Source organism: Trematomus bernacchii, unplaced genomic scaffold (assembly GCF_902827165.1).
Source record: "Trematomus bernacchii unplaced genomic scaffold, fTreBer1.1, whole genome shotgun sequence".
Taxonomy (NCBI): domain Eukaryota; kingdom Metazoa; phylum Chordata; class Actinopteri; order Perciformes; family Nototheniidae; genus Trematomus; species Trematomus bernacchii.
The window spans coordinates 2,657,982-2,676,904 of NW_022987705.1; the positions used below are offsets into that span (position 1 = coordinate 2,657,982).

At 42.8% G+C, this 18,923-nt stretch overlaps 1 protein-coding gene across 1 annotated transcript; it reads right to left on the reverse strand.

The window, feature by feature from the left end:
* Positions 1 to 621: 621 nt before the first annotated feature.
* On the reverse strand, positions 622 to 17,543 carry zgc:100829 (uncharacterized protein LOC445149 homolog). Its single transcript, XM_034140159.1, has 8 exons — positions 17,391 to 17,543; positions 16,204 to 16,697; positions 12,122 to 12,266; positions 11,812 to 11,914; positions 11,026 to 11,064; positions 10,893 to 10,934; positions 9,200 to 9,485; positions 622 to 1,759 (listed from the first exon to the last, which is right to left on the reverse strand). The coding sequence occupies exons 2-8, from the start codon at positions 16,379 to 16,381 to the stop codon at positions 1,539 to 1,541; spliced, it is 1,014 nt and encodes a 337-aa protein (XP_033996050.1). The 5' UTR covers positions 16,382 to 16,697; positions 17,391 to 17,543; the 3' UTR covers positions 622 to 1,538.
* Between the last annotated feature and the right edge of the window lie 1,380 nt (positions 17,544 to 18,923).

An 18,923-nucleotide genomic window follows, 5' to 3' on the forward strand; every position in this document is an offset into this window, starting at 1 on the left:
AGTTTGTCAGATGTTTATAATGTCTTCTTGAAAAAAACAAAGAGGAATCTCTTCTAGGATCTGAAGGCGAAAGGGGGGGGGGGGGGGGGGGGGGGGGGGGGGGCACATCTGGTTCCAGATGCAGAACATATCCTAATTAAGCTTCTTCCTATTCCCATTCTTGACCGAAACAATGACTGGTAATGAAAACAAATGTGAAAGTTTGTTCAAAAGAAAGAAAGAAAGCTATGATGATGGTGCTGTTTTGGAGAGTATGAGTCTCAATGAATCACTGTCCTTTGAACTTCCCTAACACGACTGAACAATTGACTATTGTCACATCAGTCCCAGCGTGCATGCGTCGTGCATGCGTCTCACACACACACGCTACGGAGATTTTCTTAAACAAATACGTCTACTGCAAGTTCATATTAATATCAGAACAACATCAGAACAAAAAACATGTGTGGCCCTGCGAAACATTTCATTAAATACTGGCCCTTGTGAAGCATGCACATGTTTGTGATTGTTGTGGTTTTGCTTTCTAATCAAAGTTTCAATTAGTTAAAAAATGTTTTATTTCAGTGTAGAATTATGAGGATTGAAGCTACATACAGAGACAAAATAATACAAAACAAAAAATTCAAGGTGTACAAGTTACACAATTTTATTGTTTCTTTGATTGCACCATACAACTTGACGTCAAAGATAAAAATGATCTCATTGTACAAGCGAGCATTGTAGTAATGTTAAATATTCCATTACAAAACGTCTTTCTCCCTATAGAAAATGTAAAAAGGAAAAAGTACAACCAAACATCTCCAAAATAGTACTGAAAAAATTGCAAAAGAGTAACACAGAGCAGGATTATTTGGCAGCGACTGTCTAACATGATCCACTGGGATTGACAGACGAGGCATTTGGCACTGTCATTGGTCCACAACAGGTCGCAGCCAGGCTCCTGCCAGGTGGCACAGGGACACATACATTGCATTGTGACAAATAAACAACCCTGCAGTATTCCCAAAGAGGAGACACATGAAGGAGGACCCTACTGTGCCATATTCCACCCCATTATGTCTGCCCATGCCTTATCTTTTGTCCTGTGTCTCTATATGAGCTCAAACTGACTCATAAGTGGTCAAAAATGTCATTGATAAGTAAACAATATTGTATAGGATTTGTGTATTTTACAAAAAAAAAATGTTTTCCCACATTTTACACCAAGTGGAAAGCATCGACGTCAAGTGAATACATGTGATAGTCATTTCCCTGGAAAAATACATTGCAAATAATTGCTTTGGAATTTCTTTCCCACAAAGAGTGTGTACAGTACTGCAGCATCCAAAATAAGAGAAAACCATTACATTCAAGCATTTCCATTGCTGTGCTTTAGGGTGATGGAAACATTGCCAGTTTCTTCTCTTTTTTTATATTTGGAGTTCTCTATCCCATTATCCCACTGGCTGAGGCTCCATGTTGGGGGTCCGACATCGTCCAGTGTGGCTTTGTTTGAATCTGTGGGATTCAGCTGTCGCCTGTGCATCAGTGTGTGAGGATTACCTGACAGTAGGTGTGGTCGTTAGACGCAAGTGGCTTGGCTTGGTGGGGAGAGTAGGCTTGATGCCGCGAGGGGGGCTCTTTGCGGGGGGTGTAGTGCTTTCGGTGCTGAATGATTTCATCAGCTGAGCCACCCGGCCGCGCCCTGCGCAGGTTGCAGCCCCCCCCGACGACGCGGCCCCCACCGGGGCCCTCTTAGACGGTTCTGATGCACCTAGATCTGAAAAAAGAGAGGGAGAGATAAAACAAAAATCTAAAAAAACAACTCCATGGGCGACATGCACAGAGAAGTGATTAGTACACCTACATTTTTTAATTTTTTTAAATAGGAAAGCATTTTTTCCGCTCAAGCTTCTGCTTTTTGTGGTTTTCCCTTTCCTGTAGTGTGTTATATAGATTTGTGTGCATGTAAATGGTCTGCAAAGGCTAAAATCCCCAAATTCTCTCCAGAGATTCACTCCCACACCCCCCCCCCCCCCTTTATTGTATGTGATTGTAGGCTAAGGGGGCAGGTCTCCAATCACACTAGCTAACCAATCAGAGCAGACCGGGCTCTGGTTTCAGACAGAGGGTGAAAAGAGGTGCTGCAGCACAGGCAGTATGAGAACAATAAAGAGCTTTTTGAATATTAAAGCATGGAGACATGTCACAGTAGAGACACTAAAATACAAATATGAACCTGTACATGAGCAGAATAGGGCCCCTTAAAAAAAAAATCTAAATTGGCTTATGACAAAAAACTTATTCCAAAACACAATTTTCAGAACCTTTAATTCAAGGGTTATGAATATATTTTAATCTTTGTTTCTTAAATGCATTTTCCGTTTCTTCCTCCAGAATAACACATTATTTTTTAACTTCCTGGGAGTGATTTTAGTACAAAGCGATTGCCTCATTAGCATTTTCTCTCAGTTTTTCTCTTCAATGTGCAGGGATGATGTTTTGGGCTGTCTCAAAGGGACTGTACTCTACAGCAGGGCATTGTTGCAGATGGAAACACAACACCTTTTGGGAGAATAAGAATAAGAAATCCAGGTGAAAAGGAGTTTAAAACCGATAAACCATGAGAGTTTCCCTCAGCCCCCCACCCCCCCTCGTATGCTGCATGTATGCTGTTGTTGCAAAAACAGGAATGAAGTGTTCCCACATTACCCGATAATTTCCTCTCTGCAAAAACAGCGCCTACATTTCTCCTCGCTCTTTACTACCTGCTTTTTTGCTCCTTTTCATTCGTCTCCCTTTATCCCACTCTGGCTGAGCAGAGGTCATCCTCAGTGGAAGTGTACAGGGACACAGCTGGGTGTAGTTGGTGTGTGCGCTTTCTGAGGTACTGTGTTTGGAAGAGGGTGTAATTGAGGGAGGAATGGAGGGAACAGGAGTAACGGAGGGAGGGAGGGAGGGCCACAGGGACGGCAATGGAGAGCAGACAGACGCTGCTCAGACACCAGAAGGCTTGAGGAGCCACATATTTTTAGCGTCATCCCCGGGGGACAGAGATATGTGAGAGCGCCCGCGTGCACGGCTACACACGCACACACTCAGTCACACAGAGACAGTGAAAACATGCACAAGCGTTCACACAGTTTGTAAAAGTTGAATTTTACACACACACACACACACACACACACACACACACACACACACACACACACACACACACACACACACACACACACACACACACACACACACACACACACACACACACACACACACACACACACACACACACACACACACACACACACCACACACACACACACACACACACACACACACACACACACACACACACACACACACACACACACACACACACACACACACACACACACAACACACACACACACACACACACACCACACACACACACACACACACACACACACACACACACACACACACACACACACACACACACACACACACACACACACACACACACACACACACACACTAAAGCTCTTGATGTCTTGGAGCCATGAGAGTGCATGGAAGACCTAAAGTTGCCTTTAAGCTTGTGTTATTGTTGTTTACTTTCCTTTCTCTCCTCGCTCTCAGTCTCTCAGTCTCTCAGTCTCTCAGTCTCTCTATCTCTCTCTCTCTCTCTCTCCCCTTCTCCCTGTGGCTTTAACACCTCCCTCCACCTTTCTTCTTCATCTTCCTCTCCCCCTGTCTTGCCCTGCCTTCCTCTGCCCCATGACCCGTAGTTCCTGTGTTAATGTCCTCTCGCCGCGCTGCGTGGGCTTGCCTCTGATTGTCTCGTTGTGTTGTGTGGTCACCACGGAAACCTTGGATAGGCTCCAGCAATTGAGGCTGACACACATTCAGGCACGCACCGAGCTCACACGCAGACACACACACACACACACAGGCACATACACACTCGTGGTCAGTTTTTTTAGCTCAGAGCCTTGGTGCAGGTCTGAGAGGAATGCTTAATGGAGGGACGGAGAGATAGAAAGTGAAGCAGATGGAGGATTGGTGTTATTGTCATTGGACTGTGCATAAATAACACATTTATATACAGAGATTTGTATATAAATGATACTGTTTGTATTCAGAGTATTTCTTGAAGCAAAACCTCATACCCTCCCACAGGTAACCTGACGAACCTGTCTTAACACACCCAAAAACTGCTCAAACCCCACGCCTTTCTGCCTGAAACTCTCCCAAGCAGCTGCACTCTTAGCCCTGTCAGCAGAAACAGTTATTAAAGCTACCTGCGAAAACACCTATTAAAATGAAAGAGAATCTCTGCATTAAATCACTCGTCAAGATTGATTAATCTCCCATTTGAGCCTTCAAGCGCCACTCCTCACATCTCAGTCCAGCTCGTAAATGTACAGGGAGACAAAGGAGGTGGGGGCGGGAAGCAGTGTCACTGACCAGGCTAGCACAAAAATTAAAGACCAATCTATCTCTTTAAAGACCTCCACGTCTCTGGCAGAAAGAGAGGAGGGGGGGGGGGGGCTCGGACGAGGGGGGGGGTGGGGGGCTGAAGTGGGGCAGAGGGCAGAATTCCCGAGCAGCATGTCTGTGGACTGAAGGGCAGGGAGGAAAGGAGGTGTGTGTGTGTGTGTGTGTGTGTGTGGAAGCGAGGGGGGGGGCCCTCCTGTGTGGGGGCTGGGGCCCCTGTCACTTATCAGCTCTGGCTGAGCGTCGCCCAGGGCTAGAGTCGGGAAGCAGCGCTGGAATGTGTGTCCTTCCCTCTGAAGGTGAAGAGAGAGGAGAGGAAAGCCGACCGACAGACGAAAGGTTTCTAAACATGATCGCACGCACACACACATATGAACACATACCGCCAGCTGCTGGAGATACACTTTCATATTCACGCATATATGCTAATATTATATGACAAACACACTTAGACTGACCCCTGTTATCTGAAGTATGAACTATAATACGTGGATTCACTTTCATTGTCATGCAGATGACACTTAACTTTAGACAAAGCTTAAAATGGTCAATTAGGCTCTCATTTTCAGATTATAATGGAAAAATACCAAGGTTTTTTGAATGAGTAGATTGGTTAAAACACATTTTAACCCAGATTTTATGTGCGCTGGGAAAAAAATCTATTATGTTTCCTCCTGAGGGAGTTTGCAGTTCATTAGGTCAACATTGACAGCATAGTAAACACTTCACGACATGCAACGCTGAAAAGCCAAATAGTGAAGAAGAGAGATAAAGTAAATAAACTGTCGTCAAAACACAATCCTTTTTAAAAGTTATGACATCTTGAATCTTACTTTTCAGATAATAAAGTAGACTACTTCAGATCAAATTAAAACTCTATTCCATCTACTATCATAAAACTCTTTCCTGATATTTGACGGTGATGACAATAACCAAAACGTAACTCTTACGTGCTTTATTTACTCAATTGTTAATTCAATCTCATAAAACTACATTTCCAAACGTTGTACTATATGGCAACCATCACATTAATTATTAAATTAATCTTTTCCAACTGTTGTCTGGGACACCGTGGGTGTTTCTCAATCGCGAGTACGCTTGCTTGGTAACACATGTCTGCCGAGCATCTTGCTTCAGAAGCGAGTCAAGAATACTTCCTGGCATTCGGAAAACAAAGAGTGGAACATGCTAGCAAGTGTGCAGGTGTGCGTCATATGAGAGGCCCCGTCTTACATTTTCCGTCACAGATTTGGGGAAATTGGTCTGTGCGCAAAGCATTGTGGGGATTTTAAGACCGCGGAGTCTACTCATGTGCAGCCTCGATATTTCTCCAAACGGAGTACGCCGGGCTCGGTAGATTTCCAAGTATGCTGGAGATTGGAACAGTACTTCGGCGGCACTCGATGAAATAGTGGCTCTGAAGCAGCTTTACTCGCGATTGAGAAACACCCCCTCTCTCCTCGCAGGATGCAGGAATCCTTGTCATTACCACATTCAAAAGCTGAGGCATGGGCCCTATCCTAATCAGCCTCCTCCGCGTTTTGAAACAAGCATCCTGCCATTGTCAAGGACAGACACACTGTCAGTATTCTCTGTCCACAGTCAAGATACATTTATCCAGCAGTGTTCAGCCCACCTCCACTCCCACCACACCAGCTGTTCCTTTCCCTTTCTTTTCCTCTCCCTTCATCTCTCTGTTATTCATTGCCCTGGTTTTGCCCACTGGTGTCATATCCAGCCACCTATGTGGGTGCAGGCACACACACATAAACACGCCGGTGCAACCATGATTCATTGGAATTATATATTTTTGTTTCTTCATTCTTTGCAGGTGTTAGTCATTTCTGTTGTCTGAAAAATGTTCCTGATCCAATCGACAGATCAGCGCTGAGCTCTCTGCACGTGTGTTAGGAGCAGAAATTCACTATTTCATTGTTCAATTGTATGTTCAGCCAAAATAAGCAAACATGATTTCATAAATACTTCCAGAATAATGCCTCTTCGGGATAATATTAGGAGCTTGGTAGCGCTCTTCTGTCTGGCTTTTGTAGAGTTTTGCCCGGCCTCCAAAATCTACAATAAAGTGCCAGAAATGAAAATGAAAACTAAAGAAAGGAAGAAAGTTTGAGGATTGCAATGTTAGAAAACATGCTAGCTGTTGTGGTATGTTTTCTGAAGGAAGTGATCTGAAGGAACATTCAATAATTTCTTTCTCGGAAAATGATAACATGTCAATTCCTTTCTAATACAGCGTTAATTTGAAACTACTTTATTAAACTAGCCAATGTCCGGCAGTGGCTCAGTCAGTAGGGGCTTGGACTGGGAGCTGTAGGGTCGCCGGTTCAAGTCCCCGACCAGACCTAAAATATGGAGTGTGGACTGCTACTTGGAGAGGTCCCAGTTCACCTCCTGCCCTGCCGTGGTGCCCTTGAGCAAGGCACCGGACACCCCCCTTCCCCCCTCACTCCCCGGGCGCTGTACAATAGCTGCCCACTGCTCCTAGTACTAGACTCCTGGTACTAGGATGGGTTAAATGCAGAGAACACATGTCACTGTGTGTGCTGTGTGTTCTAAAGCATGATATTGAGCCAATGAGGCAATGCTAGTTTTGACTCTTAACCATGAGTGACACCTTTCCCACAGAGTCTTAATTTGTATACAAGCTGTACTTATGTTTTCCCATAGCCTCCAAGAACAGTTGTGTGTGTGCTTGCAGTGGGCTGTAGGATGTGCATTTTTCCAGCAGAGGGACCCTATGGATATCATGTTCTCTATCCAATTGGAGTGTTTCTATTCAGTATCACTGTTTTCCACTGGATGGTGCCAAGTTCACCCCTTACAGTCCTCATGTTTCTAAATAACTGGGTCACTGTATGGTGAATGAGTGTTTGGTCAATTCATGAAATTGGTTGCTGTGTTCAGACAGGAAGTCTGGGAATCACAAAACTAAACTAGAAGTAATGTGCACAACATGCTGTAAGAATAATAACCATATCGAGGCCTTACATATCTGTAATAAAGAAAACAATTCTGACTCTAAACTAAGAGCAACTGCATGGGAAAAAGGCGGGGATACGCAATAAATATAGAACACATGATACACACAAAGAGAGAGAAAAAAGTCAGAGTTTTCCCACTGGTTTGTGAAAAACTGAGTGAAATGAGATCACCAGTTTAATGTAATGCATGGAGTTGGTCCGTTTTGCCACCACTGTCCCCGAAGACAAAGTTACCTGCTTCAACCGGTTTAATGATGATAATATATACTCTTGTGTGCAATCTACTAAAATATACAGATATTATTTAACGCTCTGATGAATGTAAGCAAACATACTCTTCTTCAAAAAGTAGTGCCCCTCATATTTAACTTTCGTAAAACTATCTGATGATATACAATTTGATATTAAGTGAATGCAGTGTTCATTCTATTATTGTTGTGGGATACAAGGTGCATACTAACGATGCCAAATAACTGAAAAGCAGAGGAGAAATAGGAGATTCATATTATAACTTTATAAAAAACACATGGCTCTTTTGCTCATGCTCATTTCAGCCCACATTGAATCCATAATCCTGTAATATTGATCTGAAGGACTATTGTTCCATCGTATAGCAGTCTGTCCTGTGTATCCCTTGCCTTGATCTTGGCACCTCAACCAAGCAAGAGTGTTTATTGACAATTTCAATGCTAACTGACAATAGAGAAGCTACCAAAGAAGCAGGTGTGTGGGGGCGATGCAGTACGATGTCACAAATCCCAGTCACAGAAGCTTTTTCCCCCTCTGGGCAGGCCTCTTTTTACTCTGCCAGTACATAAAGATTCCAGCGGGCTGAGGCACTATTTGGCGAGCACTTTGGGTTTGGAGAAATAAATCCTTCCTACGTGCTGCAGCACTGAGAAATCTATCTAGTATGGACTTTGTTCAGACTGCTCAGCTCTCCGCAGCCATTATTGCTCACAGAGAAGGAGCAGTAGGAAAAATAGTTTTCTTGTTAAACCAGTGGTTTGTGTTGGATGCAAACTTGAGTAAATGTGCAACTCACATCCGTGTCCAGTCTTTCATAGTTAAGAGACTATCTTAATCCTTTCCGATTCTATATCCTATCCTTATCCTAATGTAATAGATGTTTCTATTAGCTGTGTCCATGATGACACCAGCCATTCTTAAAGGGGCCCTATCATGCTGATTTTCAGGTTCGTATTTGTATTTTGTGCCTCTACTGTGACATGTTTACATGCTGCAATGGTCAAAAAGCTCTTGATTTTTCTCATACTGCCTGTGCTGCAGCGCCACTTTTCACCCTCTGTCTGAAACCAGAGCCCAGTCTGCTCTGATTGGTTAGTTGGCTGGCTCTGTTGTGATTGGTCAACCGCTTAAAAAGGTGTCCAGGCCCTTTTTTTTCAGCATATCACTTACAACTTGTTGGAGCGCCAGCCAATAGAAGAGCGAGTGCATGGTGATGTGACTATGCAAGAGAAAATCCCTCTGGAGAGAACTTTAGAATTTAAGACTTTGCAGACCATTTAAATGCAAAAAATAAACGTATACACACACTACAGGAAAGGGAAACCCCCCCAAAAGCATAACAGGGCCTCTTTAAGGTTGTTGCTATTGGTGTAAACAAGTAAAAGATTGCATTGACTGGAAAACAATTCCAGATGAAAAAGAACATAGAGATCTTATTTCATTTGACATCAGCCCCATCATGTTCCCTTCCTCGTGACGCTTTGCTCACTCACCTTTCCCACCCTGTGACTCATTCGGTTTCTGAGGTTCCTGTGGGTGCAGCCCCCCTTTGGTGGTGCCAGAGTCTGTTTTGACAGTGCTCCTGCTGGGGGAAGGGGACGCTGCGGCGGTGGCCAGCTTCAGATTTGCGAGGCAGAGTCTCGGGCTGACAGAGCCTGGTGCAGCATTTGCAGAAGCTGGTCTCACGTTGACAGGGCTGGCTCTCATGGGAGGCCTGGAGCAGATGGAGAGCTGCGGAGCCGACTTCTCCTCGGTCGCACTGGCTGACTCCAGCTCGGGCTGCAGAGGGAAGAGTGACAAAAGAGCACAGGAGAGCGTGATTAGTGTTGACAGCTTATTCACATACAGTGGAATTACTGTCATGTTTGATTCAATCATTGGATAAATGATTCACCAAATTACAGTTCTCCAATGACTGCGCTGAGACACACAGAACTATGACCGCTGATTAAGAGTTCAAAGATTATTTGTGGGAGAAAATTATAAGGTGACTTGGAAATCAAGCAACCTGGCTAATCTTCCGTCCTGATCTTACGCCTCCTTAATCAACAATCACTCTCTCCTCCTCTCTCTGGCTCCTTCCCTCACTAAATCAACTGGAGAAAACCTGCAGTGGGGCTCTCAGCAACAGCCACTAATACATCTGCAGCACTGAAACACCCCCTTCCTGTTTCCAGAAACAAATCACTCTACCTACAAACAAGACGTTCTCCAGGATAATGAATCTTGTAAAGGGAGGCTGTCAGACAGGTGTGGGTGCTCACTGCCACATCAGCATGAGTTGCCCAGGGATGAGTTTGGGCCTCTTATAGTCTGGTGCAGATATAGGAAGTGAGGGAGAGACATCTCCTTCTATGGCAGAGAGGAGGGAAAAACAGAGAACAGAGGGGAGCTCACGCGCCCAAACCTCGAGAGACTATCCCACAATCCCATCCATCTGCGACTGACGCATTCGCTCTCTCTGGCTTTTTAATTCCCTGATCAAGTTCATCAACCATCTGTTCTAGGGCAGTCCAGAAATCCCGCCTTGCCTCTGTGATTCAGCTGTACACACCGTACACACACATTTGCCTGCATATAAACACATAAAAGAGACGGGAGAGAGAGATGGAGAGCATACTCCTCGGACAACCCAAGGCTGGAGCGATGATGGAGCCAGAGGGAGGAGAGTTCAGTTCAGCTGTTCCCCGGAGAGAGGGCTGTGAGGGGTGCGGCAGCCCAGGCGAGAGGGGGGGGGGAAAGAGAGGCAGAATGCTGGGAGAAAGCTGATCTGAAGAGAGGCTGGGAGTGCGGGGACAGCTGGCCTAACCACCATTTCCTGTTACTCACAAGGGGTGGGACTGCCATGTCGAAGAAAGACACTAAAGCCACGTTTCAAAGGAGAGGATTGTTAATCAATCACACCTTGCTGTGATCTGTGAGACTGTGTTTTAAATCAGACGCAGAATCAGAATACCTGTATTAGTCCGACAGCAGAAAAGAGCCAAAGACAGCTTAATGTTACCTAAGTAGCATGCATAAAAAGATATAAAATAATAAGAGTGTCTCGGAGTGAATTTGACACCAGAACATAAGCTGCTCTTTGCTTTATAAACTATACCATAAGAAGTATATTATACAAATTCTATAACTGGATTGCAGCAACTTTTAAGGTTTAATACACTCTGTACTTTAGTTTGCAAATACCTTTTCTGCAGCTGGAGGTGATGGATGCTCACTCACTGACACCTGTGGGTTTAACAAAGACATTACACAAGTGTTACAGGCCATGATGCAAGCACAGAGCTCAAATTGTAGCAGGCGAGGAGCTCCCACTCACCGGCAGAGGGAGTAGCGGGCTCGACTCCCCACACTTCCCCTGTTGGGAGAGACAGTGCCATGTTAGATGATACTAGAGGCCACACGTCATCCTCCTTAACTTTGAGTCAGTTCAGTACTTCAGGGAGCAGGGAAGAACAGAGTTTCCAGAGTTAAATAAGAGTTAGAAGAATGATTGCATATGTAACTGGAACATATCTGTGCAGTGGGTGGGGTGAACTGCAGGGGAAAAAATGACTGAGTGGTTGAATGAATCGTGGTCAGGCCAGATGAGACCGTCCGCCTGGCTCGCCCTGGCTGAGTGTGTGCAAGGTTGCCATGACAACACAGCAAATTTCTTTTTAAGATAGCGTGAAAAAAAGGAGCCCACCCCCCCATTACACACACACACACACAAAATCAACACCTCACACACCTCCAAGTGCACACATAAAATATCACCACCTTGGAAATGATGCACAGTGAGGGCTTATTTTCACACAAAAGAGAAGCTTAAATAAAAATGTATGAGGAGGAATAATTGAAAAGTGATGCTCAAAAAGGCTAATTGATAGTTTTCACAAACTGTACGTCAGGTAACAGAAGTGAATTAAAAAAGTCTTCCATTGAGGGAATGAGACAAAAAGGACTAGTCTTAAGAACAGTTTAGACAAATAATGTTTTGTTCTTGATCAGGTTGTTTTGTTTGACTAAATAGTAAAGAGGCTAATCAGTCATTTCACATGAAGAAAAATCACTAGGAAAATAGTATAGCATAATTGTTTGCCGTGGACAAACATATACACACCTTTAAATCCAGCGAAATACCAGGTTGTGTTTTAGGGGTGGGGTTTTCTCTCTCAGTTCTAACAGGTTCTGTTGGTTTTCTGCTCTTCAAGATACTTTGATGGCTGCAAAACATAATCAGACAAAATTATATCTCCTTATAAACCAGAATGTGTGTTATCTTCATAGTATCATGATAATGTATCCAAAGAAACTTCCGGATATCAAATTGAAACAAGAATATATGTTTTTTTGGTTACAGATCATTCATTGCCTGTAATCTATCAAATCATGGTCTGGGATGTATTTAAAAAAAAAAAAAAGTGTATTACTGTGCATTGTTCTGTAGACTTGGCGACTTCTTTTCTACGAATCCTGAGGAGATGAATTTGGAGCTCAGCTCATCCAACTCCCCGATCACAAGGACCGCCACGTCTCCATCCCGTCCGAGCAGCCAGCTCACATTCTTACTGTTGGCTGGAGGAAACACACAAAATGTGGGTTAGTTGGCTATCAAAACACTGACCAAATAAGAAAATAATTACAACTCAGGATCAAATAAACTAAATGTGTGACCACAACATGATATTTTTTACAGGAAATAACACACAAATCCCATAGACATAAATGATAGAAAGATTTATAATGTACAGTAATGTGTCCTTTTCAGTAATTGGCCAAAAGTTGCACAGTTTTATCAACATTTTTAAGAATACCACTTTCTCCGAACTTTTCCAGTTTTAAAAAAGGAGCCTTATTCATTTTGGGGGGTTTTCCCTTTACTGTAGTGTGTTATACAGATGTTTGGCTTAAATCCCAAATGTAAGTTTCTCTCCCACACACTGGACTCCTTTGTTTACTTCCATAACATAATGACATCACTGTGCAACACTCACTCTTCTATGGGCTAGCACTCCCAAACATTGTACGTGATAGGCTAAGGGGCGGGACATTTCTAAGCAGTTTACCAATCATAACAGAGCTGGCCCGCTAACCAATCAGAGCAGAGTGGGCTCTGGTTTCAGACAGAGGGTGAAAAGAGGTGCTGCAGCACAGGCTGTATGAGAAAATGAAAGAGCTTTTTGAACATTAAAGCATGTAAACATGTCACAGTAGAGACACTACATACTAATATGAAACCTGAAAATTAGCAATTAATCTTTTTTAAATATTCCAGATAATCACTTCTGGCTCTGTTCATTCTGAAGTAAACTGTCAACTTCACCACCAGTGTCTCCGATAAGTTGAGTCTGCTGTTTTGGTTAGACCGACAGGAGCAACAGCTGGTGGGGCAAGGCAGCAGAATGCAAACACAAGAGAGGATCTATAGAGTATTCAAGAAGAGGGGACAGGGGGAAGCAGCACTGCCCTCCTTTTTTGTATACATCTAGTTTTAAAAGACCTTCCTTGAACTGTTTTAATTTACTAATATGAAATCATTCAGATTTTCCAAATTCCTAACCCTAAAATATCCATACCTGATATTTGGTGTTACACTTCCTTTTTTGTATGTGAGGACATTGAATCCACATACGCTTTCAAACACAATAGGACACACGTTCATACCATGTGACTGCTTTGTGACTATTGTTTGGGAGCATGCAGAAGTGACTTAAAGAGAAAAGGGATCTGACGTGGGTTCAGAGGGTGACAGCTTGCTGGGTTGAACACAGGATAACATAGTGAACATAGTGAACATAGTTCATAGTGAACTGGTTTTGCCAGCCTGCCCTGTGGATCGTATTGAGGCAGGGCATACCAGGATGACTACGAAAACACAGCAGTCAGAGAATACCTGGGTAAACTTGTATCAGTCCCATCTGACAGCTACAACACCATTGTCAGGCGAGATGATTCCTGTCAGCTGAGTAAAGCACATTAGGAAGATTAATGTGCTGCCATTAGGAGTGTAAGAACACATTGTCAGACTTGAGTTGATCATTATGTTCCCTGATACTGCATCTATTTTTAAAACCCTTTATTGTACTGTATTATTTATATTATTTAATAGTTTACATGAAAACCTTTGTGATGTTGGATGTAACTGGGACTGTGATAAAGGCAAATGCAGATAACACTGCTCTGATTGCATCAAAACTTATTTTTACTCACACCTTGCTTACAGTATCGCAAAATATAGCAATATTTAGAATGGTTCCCCTGTATCATGATGGATGTCATATCACCAGATTCTTATAAATACATAGCCATAACTGTCAAATGTCCTAAACAGTGTGCAAAAACAATTTAAGATATCCTTTTTCAACATCTCAAGAACAACTTATCTGATCAAAGTAAGAAGCTCTACACTGAGCCATGTCTGCCTCAAGTGAATGTCACCAGTTTTCATACATAACATAAACACAGGGACACAAACAGCCCAGCACATAGTCATGAGACAGAATACATAAACACAAACAACCCTAAAGCCAGCCGAACAACAGCAAAAGTCCCATGATTGAGAAAGTCTTAAAGGCTGACACTGTTAGCTCCAGCCTAGAGAGACGCCGGCTACATCATCTACATAAAAACAAAGTTAGCATGCGAGCTCTACCACAAGGCCAGCCAGATACACTCTCTTTGTTTTCCAACACACATACATTTCCTGCATGCTTCCTGTTTCGCTCACTGCTAATTGTGTGAGGGATTGAGAACTGACTCACTTCCTATTTTTACACAGAAACACCAACTATCCACCATTTCCTCTGCAGACTGTGTGGAGAGGAGTTGTGTGACCATGTGATCTCAGCCTGCAGTCTCCATCCAGCCTAAAGACAGCTGCATTGGTCATTGAGATATAGAAAAAGCCTCTGTTCTCTCACTCTGCACCACAGTATATAGTAAGACCTTTGTTGTTAGGCAAGGCAAGGAAGATCACATTACTCTATTAATCAGAGTTAACACACCAACTTCTGTGTGTGTTAATTGGCTTTAAGTCACTTTTAAACAAGATTTTTTTAGCAACAGCTGTGTTGTTTTATATAGGGTGGTCGCAAAATCAGATTTACACTACATGACAAATACATTTTGTATAATGTTGTTATCGTGATATCGATAGACAATTTAAAGAATTAAATAAGGATATTAGCCACATTCATTTTCTTTGTTTTTATACAAATGAATTACACCCTAAAAACAAGTGTAAGAAGGTGGAAAGAATATAACCAGAACTAACCAAAAGCATACAAAAGGTGATTTGTTTGATATTTTAAGAGGGATTATTTACATCTATCATATGTGTAGGTTACCATTAACATAATATTTGTATTTCATTTGAAAATATCAGTTATTATCTTCAATGCCCAGTACAACAAGACATCCGGGAACTTTTTGTAGTTAGATTCGTCATCTACAATAACAATCCTTCCTTGGAATATTAAAATAGCACAATTTGTTATGTCAGTGTTATTACACCACTCGTTTCTCATACTACTTGGTGACACCGTGGAGAAAATGCAGACAGACAGGATTTTGCAGAAGACGTCAAACCAGTTTCAGGGCAAACTCACGGCCTCCTGAGTTTCTGGTTGTTTTGTTTGATCGCTGCATGTATATTGTTGACTGTTGCTTTTGAGTAGAAGCCACTTCCTATTACACACGTTTAACTTCCACACTGCCTGTTAATTCCCCACCCACATGTGTTTTTTCTCATCATCTGTATCTAGTTTCCATTAAACACAAGTTCCGGTTATGTTTCGGTCACAAGTTCCGGTTATGAGGGACAACTGATCAAGTGGATATTTTTCATCTGTCGCTCTTAGGCTCACTGTGTGGTGTGACTGGGAACAAGATGATAAGTGAGAGCTTGAAATCAAAATGATGTGCATGCCAACGCATAAACACACTGCCTCATACTAAAAACTATTAATAAATGCCTCCTATAAAACACTCACACACTCTCAGGGTGAATATCATTTTACCCTGACATCTACTTTACTTCCCTTGTGTAAATGTTAACATCCTCATTGAGTGTGATGTCAACATTAACCCAGCAACACCATCAATCCGCCGTAATTGTTTAGGACTTCAGATATAAATAGAGCTTCATGTTGGTGAAGTTAAAGTGCTCTTTGGTTTCTGTCCTCATGTCACGCTGCACTACATACACATTCATGTGGAGCAGCTGGTGTTTGTTAGCCCAAGCTTGTATTTCGGGGAATTGTTAAACTTGCCAGAATGGACTTCAGGTAAACAGCTGTTGGGGAACATGAGCTACAGCAGCAAAGGACGTCATTCACAACCTGTAATGCAAACATCTTGACAAAAAAAGATTCATAATGTCATTCTTTAAAAAGTTCTCCGTGAAAAAGTTTTGTTCAAAAGTGTCACGCTGCACCCTGTTGAGGTGGACACACAGGAAGAAAGAAGAGAAGTTCACAAAGGTGAAGTGGTGGTGGTGGAGATGTGTCGTTACCTTTTTTTGGCTTTTTTTGCTTGCACTCGGCGTCCCCCCCTTCTTTCTCCTCCCGTTCTTTCCAGCGCCGCACCTGCTCCTGCCGCATCTTCAGGAACAGAGTCTTCTTCTGGTCCTCATTTAGAGCGTTCAGCATATCAGGGTCGATGAACATGTCCTTTAAAATCTGCTGCAGCATGTTGGCGGTCGAATGGTGGTGTTAACTTCGTACCACAAAGCTTTAGGAGGTAGGGGGCTCTGTCCTTTGGCCAGCTGCTTTCTGAAGTGTTGGTTTTATAGTCTCATGTCATCAGAAGAAGTCTTGCACCGCTTCTTTGTCCTAAAAATCTCTCTTAATGAAAGTCTTCTTCATGAATTAAGGAGCATGTTCTTCCTCACAAACACACTTTTGTACACGAGGTACAATCTTACACACATACACTCACTCAAACACACACAACATCCTGTTTCCGCTCTGTGTTGTGGTGACAGGTGGAGGTCATCTTTTGGATAATCTAAAAGAAAACAAACAGAGAGCACTTGAAACAAACATTTGGAAGATTACATTGTACCCTATAGACTCAAAACCTTCTCAATGTCTTCTATGTTTCTTGATCTAACCTTAGGGAAACTTTTTCTCTTTCATTCCTATGGAAAGTGTATTTAAGGCAGCTGTCTTGTATGAATACGGAAGAGCCCAAACCCTGTTCCTAAACTGACAGAGACTGTAGCCCAGAATGGGAGGAGATTGCTAAGGAATGGGACTGCTTCTGTCATCAGTGCCCCCCTCTTTCTTCCCTCCTCCCCCTTCCCACCACACATCCCTTCCCAAAACCCATGTTCCTTTCTCCCCTTAACTCCCACGAGATAGCGGCTCCATTTTAACATTGCTAGTTTCTGGCTGTTAAGAGAAAACACAACAGGGTCATAGCCCAGGAGCACATGAGCCGGCTTTCTCTAACAAGGGGATTGCAATGGACTCCTCAAATCACAGTGGGGAGTTAAACAATGGCTACCACACATAGGCAGCACTTGGAGGGAAAGAAAGCTTGTCTCAGACTGAGAACTATCACACTGGAGGAATACAGATTACCAGACACAATGCAGAGAAGGAAACCCAAGGATAGGGGTGTAGGGAACGGAGAGCGTACGTGATACAGGACAAATGGGAGTTGTAAGAGAAGGGTAGAATGTGCTGAAGTACTCACAGTGGGATGTAGACAGCCGCTCCACAGCAGAGTATGCTAACTAAGCTGAGAGTCAGAGCGCCGTGGGTCCTCCTTGTCTTTGTGTGTGTGTGACTGGGTTGATGACATCACAGCATTCCATAATCTCCCTCCCTCTCTCTCTCTCTGTGTCTCTCTTTATTTAAAACAAGGGGGAGACTGCAATTCAGGAAGTTGACTTCACACATTAAAGAAGTTCTGAGAAAAAGGGGTGGGAAATCTTTAGTTTTCACCACTGCTTTCCCTCCCACAAAACAAATTCAAAAACATGTTTTACATCAGCTCTGCAAATAAAGTCAAAAACACTTATTACATATCTTCTGCACACAAACCTATATGACACACTACAGGAAAAGGAACCCTTTAAAACAGACATAACCTAGTTATTTCCTTGTTTCTCTCCGATGTGTTTACATAAGGACAAATGTATGTTGATATAGCACATCATTACACATTCTACACCAACACTTTATTTTTTTCTTCCTTCTTTAAACAATTTCTTTCTACTTGCATGACAGATTTCTTGATATATGCTTTAATGTCATCGTTTACTGTGACATTCAGACATGGGGTCACACGGTGTAAATGTAACATTTTGTTCAGGAACTTTTAGCATCCATCTAAAGTTAAGACAATAAAACAAACAGTGGTCTGAATAGCATGTAGGGATTTTAAACGTATGTATATTACATGCAGCTGGAAGCTTAGAAATCTGTTAATGTTACCACAGTGAAGCCAAAGGCACATGTCTTCCTCTTTCTTCTCCTCTCCCTTGTTTCTGAGCCTGCTATTCATAAGTAAAGAGCATCCTCTAGTGGTCCAAACCAGAGAAGACTGCTATGAATTACGTCACCACCAAAGCCAAACTGCTCCAGCATTAGCACAAGATAACAAAGATGAATCGACGCTAAAGCAACCGCAGCATTTTTAGACACATCCAGAGAAGATCTTCAACCCCACAGCATTAAATAAACATGCATGCAGGGGGTCGTGAACAAAAATAGGCAGGATGCTGTACATTGCTGCATGCCGTTCATAGTACAATACACTCAGGGAGTGTTTAGTTGATCATGTTGCAGTAGCAATAAAATATGAACATGATCAAGTAGTTCTCTCTCAGTGAGCATGTTGGCAGCTGGACCAGACTAAACCTGTTAATTTAGTCTAACCTGGCAGCAATCCTGAGTATTCATTGCCATTGTGTTTGTAAGTAGCATGACTGACACACTCATAATTAAAAATAAAGGGAAACCGATACTCTTTCATTAGAATAAATTGTGCTTGTACAACAATTGGGTGGTTTAAATACATTCATCAGCAGTTCTGGTGCACTTAAGCGAACATCGCTGTAATGACCTAAACCAATCCTATGTGGGCTTTTGGATAAAACAACAAAAGGTGAATTGGCAGATGGGCTGGAGTTCATTTAGCACATCCCCTTCAGTGTTTGTATCCTTCATCCGGTCCAGCAGGGGGGCCAAGATGCTGAGAGACCATCGACTTCACAACAAAAAC

Excerpts from the sequence above, each read along its gene's own strand:
- zgc:100829 (XM_034140159.1), bottom strand. The coding sequence starts at position 16,381 with ATGCTGCAGCAGATTTTAAAGGACATGTTCATCGACCCTGATATGCTG. Across the intron at positions 9,486-10,892 it reads CACCTCCAGCTGCAGAAAAG|CCCGAGCTGGAGTCAGCCAG; the intron begins GTATTTGCAAAC and ends TTCCCTCTGCAG. Across the intron at positions 1,760-9,199 it reads TGAGTCACAGGGTGGGAAAG|ATCTAGGTGCATCAGAACCG; the intron begins GTGAGTGAGCAA and ends CTCTTTTTTCAG.